Raw genomic sequence first — 7759 nt, 5'->3', positions numbered from 1 at the left:
AACCTAGTTTCTGGGATGTGAAATCAACCCCCCCCACACACACTGCAATCAGCAATCATTTTTTGCGTGCTGAAAGCTAACTTGTCTCAAGAAGCAAAATTTTCAGCCTTAAAGATCTCCTTTGAGAATGCCCAGCTTTCAACTCTATTTGTAGATTTCTTTTTTTTAAAAATCTCATTTTATTAGCCGTTCCAAATTCTCTTACTCCTTCTGTCCCTTGAGATTGCAAGAATCTAGGAGATTTAATAATGAGACACTTAGGTAATCAGAATTGCAAAATTCGAGGGTGCAGAGAGAGGGGGAATGAAGCAGATAGGAAGAGGGATGTTCTCTCTGTGGGTCCCCATTCTCATACATTAGAATCCTCTCTTCTCCCTTCCACATACATGGAATTTGTGTGAGCCCATGGGGCCCATATCTGACAATTCAGTCAAGAGATATTTATTGGTACCCAGAGAAAATGAAGAGCAGTACAAGGCCCTTAACCATGCACTATTTGCTTTGGTTCAGCTTACAGAGAAAAAAAAAGTCCCCTGGAAAAAGTTCTAAGGGGTGTTCATGGTGGTACTTCCTGACACCTGCCAAACTCTATTTCATCTCTCTCTGTTTGCAGAACATATCATGTGTTGATTGGTATTTCCTGGGAACCCTAAGGATTCAACAGAATGAGCCTATGCATCTATAAATCAGCCAGCCCAGAAATGGTAATCACAGAAGAAGGCAGTTTCAGGAATAAGGAAAACACTCTCAGGAATGCTGTGATCTGGAATCTAAACACTAAGCCTCTTCGGTTCTTCAAAGGCAACACTGCAAGGGATTTTTCATAGGATCATAAAGTCAAAAGAACCTCACTGGTCATCAGATCCAACTCTCTCATTTTACAGATAAGGAAACTGAGGAACAGAAAAGTTAAATGATTTGGATAGGATCATATAGTAAGTGTTTGGTTTGGGATTTAAGCCCAGGTCTTCCTGACTCCAATTCCAGCATGCTATCTTCTACACCAAGCTACTCCTCCAGGAAGGACCTACTAAAGGTTGACCATAGCTATGGGAGAAAAATTATGTTGTTAGGGTAGCTTGCTCCTCTAATTGCTAGAACTTGTTATGTGGTTAGATATGGGGAGGGGTGAGGGAAAGTGAAGAATCAAGGATGACTTTAAAGTTATGAACTTGAGAAGGTGGAAGGATGGTTATATCCTGGAGAGAAATAGAGAAATGAGGAGGAGAGGTGGCTTTAGGGAGAAAGATAATGAGTTCCATTTTAGATATGTTGAATTTGAGGTTGAATACTCATAGAATCATAGATTATAGAGCTGGAATGGTCCTGAGAGGTCATCTAGCCTAACCCCTTCATTTTACAAATAAGGAAAATGAGGGAATACCAAATATTTGGACCAAGATCATATGAACATTCTAATGTTCTATTGCAGATATCTAAAAGGCAGCTAACGATGTGAAACTGGAGCCCAGAAGACAGAATATGGCTAGCTTTATAGATTGTGGAGTCATCTGATTACAGATGATGATTGAACCTACAAGAGTTAATGAGAATGCCAAGAAAGAGAAAAGAAGAGGACCCAGAGTAGAGATTTGGGGGACATGAACGGGGCAGAGCGTTATTGATGATTCAGTAAAGGAGATTGCAAGGAAAGATTGGACTAGTAGGAAGAAAATCAAGAGGGAACAATGTTAGGAATATTGAAGGAAGAGAAAGGATCCAGGAGAAGGAGGTAGCCACTAGTGTCAAATGTTTTAGCATTTGAGAAGTCAATAAGGAAGAAGACTGAGAAAAGGCCATTGAATTTATCATTTAATATATCATTTTAACCTTGCAGAGAGCTGTTTCAGTTGAGTGGTAAAGATGGAAACCAGATTGTGAGGACAAAATCTGAGAGTTGGAAGAGACCTTAGAGGTTATGGATTCCTGTTATAATATCTGTAATTAGTGATCATTCAATTTTTGAATGCATTTTCTCAGTGATGGAGCTCACCACCTCTTCCGGAAGCCCAGCTCTGTTGCTGACTCCTTGTACAACCTTGGGCACATCTGTGATCTCTCTGGGTTCATCTGTAAAACTAAGGAGTTGGATTTGATGAACTCTAGGTACCCTTCCAACTTGAAAGATATTATCCTATGATACCATTATTTTTTGAAAGCTGCTAGAATGTGCTACAGGGAATGCATTTCCCTAAATTCTCTAGAATTGTTTTTGAGTAGCTTAAAACCCTTCTTCAAACGCCAAAGCTTTAAATACATATAAAAACTGTTTAATTTTTCTAAAACCTCTAGATGTCACAGTGTATGAAAGACGGCAGATTTGAGCACGCTAAAAGAAAAACTTCCTAGTAACGAGGGTGATCCCAAAGTGGAATGGCATACATACGTCAGCAGACCAAGTTTTCCCTTATCAGAGGTCTACAAAGAGAGGTTGTCCAGCCACTGATTGAAGATGTGGTAACTATAACTTCTGGGTGGGACTAGATGACAACTCTGATATTATCAGTTCAACAGTTTATTTTTCCTTTGCCCACATAGATTAGTAATCACTGACTGATGGATAGAGAGGACTTCATGAAAATTTTTAGACAATCTCCAGTTAGCAAACATAATCCCAGATAATGACAAATATGCTCATTATAATAGTAGTTGTATTTTTTCACTAAATCAGTATTCTGATGCTTTTTATGGTTTAGAGGCAACCCTGGGCTCTGTTAGGGTCTTCATCGAGTGGAAAAAGCTATGAGTGTGGGCCCAAAGACAGACTTTATGGATGAATGCCCCACTGACACCTTAAACTCAATTATGTTCAAAACTGAACCCTTCCCTATGGGTAGCTGGGTGGTACAGCAGATAGGGTACTGGGCTTGAAGTCTTTTGAACTTCTCTATTACTGTTGAGGGTACCACATCTTCCCATTCACTAACCTAGATGTCATCATCAACTCCTCATTCTCACCATGTCCCCTTGTATCCAATCTATTGCCAAGGCCTATCAATTGCACCTTTGTGACATCTCTCAAATGCATCCCCTCTTCTCTCCTCTAACGTTGCCACCATCCTGGTGCGGACCCATGTCATCTTATATCTAGATTATTGCAACAGCATCTTGGTAGGTCTGCCTGCCTCAAGTCTCTCCCTACTTTAACCCATCCTCCCCATAGCTGTGGAAACTGAGCTTTCTTCAGACCAGTCTATGCCCACTCCTCCTCAGCCCCCACATTCAATAAACTCCAGTATTGCCCTATTATTTTTAGGATCAAATATAAAATTTTGTTTGGCTTTTAAAGCTTTTTATTATTACATCATATATTTTACATATTTTATATTATATATATTTATATTTTATTACACATCTATAAATTGTTTGGAAAGGTTGATGTTTGCCACATACACAGTAAATATCTACCCTACACAGAATAGGGCAGGTGGGAGTAGAGGCAGGAGAGGGGAATTCAACACATCTGGCAATGGAGACAACTGTTAGTAGCTTATGAGAGAGAGAGAGTGAACCTGGAAAATATTTATTTATATTATTTATTATATTAAGATACATAATATTTTATGTATGATTATATAAAGGCCCTTCTTCCCCTCCAAGCTTCTGACACTTTATTCTGACACTGTATTCTGCAGTCCAATGGCCTCCTTGCTCTTTCTCAAACATGGCACTCCATCTGACTGTGAGTTTTCACTGGTTGTCACTCATACCTGGGTCTCTCTCCCTCCTTATTTCCACCTCCTAGCTTTCCTGGCTTCCTTCATGTCTCAGCTAAAATTCCACCATCTTCAAGAAACCATTCCTGATTCCTCTTAATCTCAGTGCCTTCCCTCTGAGATTATCCCCAATTTAACATGTATTTAACTAAGTACTTTCAAGATATATGCAGGGTAGGTCAAAGTTAATCTGAGATGAGAAGGCATTAACATCTGGGCAGAGGGGGAAAAACCTTCTATAGAAGGTAGGACTCGAGTCTTGAAGACAGCAAAGCCACCAGAGGCAGAGGTGAGGAGGGAGAGCAGTCCAGGCATGGGGGACAATCTATGCTCAGGCATTAAGATGGGAGCTGGTGTGCTGTGTGTGAGAAACAACATATCAGCCTATGTGACTACAATCAGAGAGTTTATGGAGGTTAATAAATGAGGTGATCCTGGAAATGCAGAAAGAGGTCAGGTTATGAAGAGCTTTAAATGCCAAACAGGGGACTTTCAATTTGATCCTGGAGGTAATATAAAGAGCCACTAGGAAGCGCTGAATGATTTATAATGTCTTAGGATCCTTCTAACTTGTTAGCTAGCATCAAGAGTCCTTTTGGTTCTTAACTTTGTACTTCATAGAAAACAATCATTCATTTCATTATTACATCAAAGTACCACATTCTGTATTATTGACACAGAAAAAGCATGCCATTTCTCCCAGTAAGTCTTGTGAGTAGCAAAATTGGCTGTAGTTACATTAGAAAAAAAGTAGGCTAACTACGGATGGCTCTATTTCTAAAGTGGATCTATTTAATTCAGGGTTTTCAGTAAGCAAAATGACATTTAATCAAGGTCAGCTTTACTCAGGTGCCAGCCAAGGGTTATAAGCTACGCATCTGTCTCCCCATTGGTGAGGTGAAACCAAAGGTAGCCATATTCTGAATTCTTTAATTTGAGCACATGTCTGCCATAATATGGCAGCTTTGATAGTGCCTCCCAAATCAGAAACACCTTTGACTCCAAATGAATATCTTTCATGGTCTTGTCCATAAAAGCCTAAGAATTCAGCGGAGGCACAGCTCCCTGTGAATTTATTTTGTGTGCCAGCCAGTGATTCTGGTGTACTGTGCCAACCAAGAGGCATACCCAGCACAAACCAATCAGTTTGCAACTCATCTAACACTCATATCTATAAATTGCTTGGAAGGGTTGATGTTTGCCACTTACACAGTCAATATCTATCCTACACAGAGCAGGGCAGGCGGGAGTAGTGGGAGGAGAGGTGGTCTCAATTCATGGGCCATTGAGACAACTGTTAGTAGCTTATGAGAAAGACAGTGCACCTGGCAAAATGGTCATTTCCATTCCAAGTCCCCTTCCCCAGGCCACGCTTTCTGGACCTATTACAACTCATCATGCATAAAACATATGTCTGGGGAGAAGCAGATGTCCAAATGAAGCTGTTCACATTAACTAGGGTTTGATTGCATCTCTAGGAGTTATAGCTATTACCAGGCACCATTATAAGTTACCAAGCCCCAATTATGTACATGGCACTGTATGAATGTTTAATACAGCACTGCACAAATGAATGGATCTTGGGTCCTTTGATGGCGACAACAGCTATTTTTTCAACCTCAAAATGGGACCTGTTTGGTGACTCTTAAGTCAGCACCTTCATCCCCTAGCTCTGTAGCTGATGACTTGTAGAATGGGCTTTGACTCTGCAGCTTTCACATTTTATACCCCCCAGGGCAAAGCCTTTCTAAAACCTGACAGCATCGGCTCATCTCCCCCAGCCCACACAAAGGCCTTCCCCCCACCCCATGATGGATTAATCCTGCTGCTCCCCAGTTCATCTTTTCCCAGCACAAGACTACAAAAGTCTAATCTAAAAGCTTCCTTCTCTAAGCTTTGTCACTATTCTTGAATCACAGTAGGTGGCACTTCAACAGCTCCGCATAAAAAGAGATTTCATGAAATACTCTAAGAAAATAATTGCACACAATCCTTTGTTTCTCAACTCCTTTAATCCTTATTTGGGATGTGGCCACCATAATTAAGTGCAATATTCTGGGTGTCAAACTAAAACTTACAGCTTTGATAAATATTAGGTGATTAAGCTATTTATAAAATATATAATTTGAAAATCTGGCATTTCATTTGGTACGATTATTTCTTCTGTGCTAGGACTACTCTCCACGTGGATGGTACTGCCAGGAAGGGAAATTAATAAGGATGTTCACTTGTGAGTTTCAAACTATTTCCAAATTTCAAACAAGCTGAGACAAAGTCTCCTTGGGAAGAAGCAGATTTTTTTTTTTTTTTAAAAAAAGAAAAACCATTACAAGTGAAGTGATTACATTATGCTTTTGAAAATGACTCTCTTCCTTTGTGAAAAAGCTTAGAGATCTCAGGGACTGGGTGATAATAGGGGAGATTTTCAATTTAACAGTACAGTTAGAAAGTGCCTACCAGAAGGTCCACCATGTTAGGTTTATTGTTCCTCAGTGTCTTCACAGCATGGAAGACATCAACTGCCCTCCGGTGCCGGAGCATTTCACAAACAATGCTGATTGCACAAAAAGTCCCACTGCGGCCACCTCCATTCCTGGAATAAAGGGAATAAAGTAGCTTGATTACTTTTTGCCCTTACATTCCCTTTTCCTCCCAGTTGTGCTGGGCAGCCTATGGAAATATCTGATTCAAACACTGGTGAACCAATAATTAGGATAGCCTTTTGAGCTAGTGTAAACTCTCCACCCAAGCCATTACTTCTAATTAGAGATAATGGGGTCAATTTTCCACAGTATTTGCCACACGGCTTACCTGTGAGTGATTATCTGAAAGAGTCTGGGTCCCAGCCTGATTTTGTATCAGGACCATATAAGGCCATGATGCCACAGAACCCAAACAACTGGTTACCAAAAGAAAACTAAGGAAGGAAATGGGCTTCCTACATGGGCTTGCTTCTGTGCCTAAGACAGCTGCTGAATCTGAGGCCTTCTTACCCACGTATCTATCCCTCTGAATGAATTCTAAAAGGACATTCAATTCAAAGCACTTGGTGGTTTATTATCTTTGGGTGAGTTCTCTCTGAACATAACCATTAGGTGGAGCTACATTATCCTGAATGTCATGCTTTTTACCTTGGAGAGAAGAAAGGATGGGATATATTCCAGGGAGGTTGTTTTTTTTTTTCCCTCTCATTCCTCCTAGACACTTCCTTTCTTATGTTCCCAGTTTTAGGGAACACCAGTAGAAACTGGTTTCTTAATGAGTCGATATAGAAAACTTTTTTTTTTTTCTACATTTCAACCAGCACAGGCTTAAGCTACTATATAATGAAGGTATTTCTCATTTTGATTTCCTTGAAGCTATGAGATAAAACATTTAAAATGGGTCAAGGGCCAGATTTCTAATTCAAATACACTTATCTTGTTTCTGAGGATTGTACATACATTCACATACATGTTCTACTTAAAGATCAACAGGTGATATGGTAAGAAACAGCACAAGAGTTGGAATCGAGATACTTTGGTTTAGATCTTACGAGGATACTTTTGGTTTAAATCTAGGGAAGATCACTGAACCTTTTTGGACATCAAATTCCTTATCTGCAAAATCTGTAATTGAGGAGGCTGAATTAATGAGGGGGTTCTTGGCCTTTTTCATGGCATAGACCCCTTTGGCCGTCTGGTGCAGCCTATGGATCCCTTCTTAGAAGAATGTTTTTAAATGCATAAGATACAATACATAGGACTAAAAAGGAAACTAATTTTATTGAAATATAGTTATCAGAATATTGACAAACCAAGTTTGACCTCTTGAAATCTTTCCATCGGGTCCATCCATCCAAGATTAAGAACCCCTGTCTAGACTGGATATCTCTAAGGTCCCTCCCAGATCTACAGTCTTTACTCCTCTATGTATATTATCTCTTCATTCCAAACCTTTTTTTCTTCTTCTTATTTTTCAATCTTGGCATAGATGATAAAATTATTGTACGTCTAAAATTTGAGTGACTCAGACAGTACATCATCGTAAATTCACTCTCACTG

The 7759-nt window shown here is 39.8% G+C and overlaps 1 protein-coding gene across 5 annotated transcripts in view; it reads right to left on the bottom strand.

Annotated features, from left to right (window-relative positions):
* Positions 1-7759, bottom strand: part of LOC114031828 (receptor-type tyrosine-protein phosphatase mu) — a 958139-nt gene that overhangs the window by 10943 nt on the left and 939437 nt on the right. For all 5 annotated transcript variants that reach the window (XM_027846963.1, XM_027846964.1, XM_027846965.1 and 2 more), the window contains one exon: positions 6174-6309. In XM_027846963.1, coding sequence (XP_027702764.1) covers positions 6174-6309 — 136 coding nt within the window. The remainder of the gene's footprint in view (positions 1-6173; positions 6310-7759) is intronic.

The sequence above is a fragment of the Vombatus ursinus genome, unplaced genomic scaffold (genome assembly GCF_900497805.2).
Source record: "Vombatus ursinus unplaced genomic scaffold, bare-nosed wombat genome assembly UNPS02015255.1, whole genome shotgun sequence".
Taxonomy (NCBI): Eukaryota; Metazoa; Chordata; class Mammalia; order Diprotodontia; family Vombatidae; genus Vombatus; species Vombatus ursinus.
This window is presented reverse-complemented; position numbering and strand designations above follow the sequence as displayed.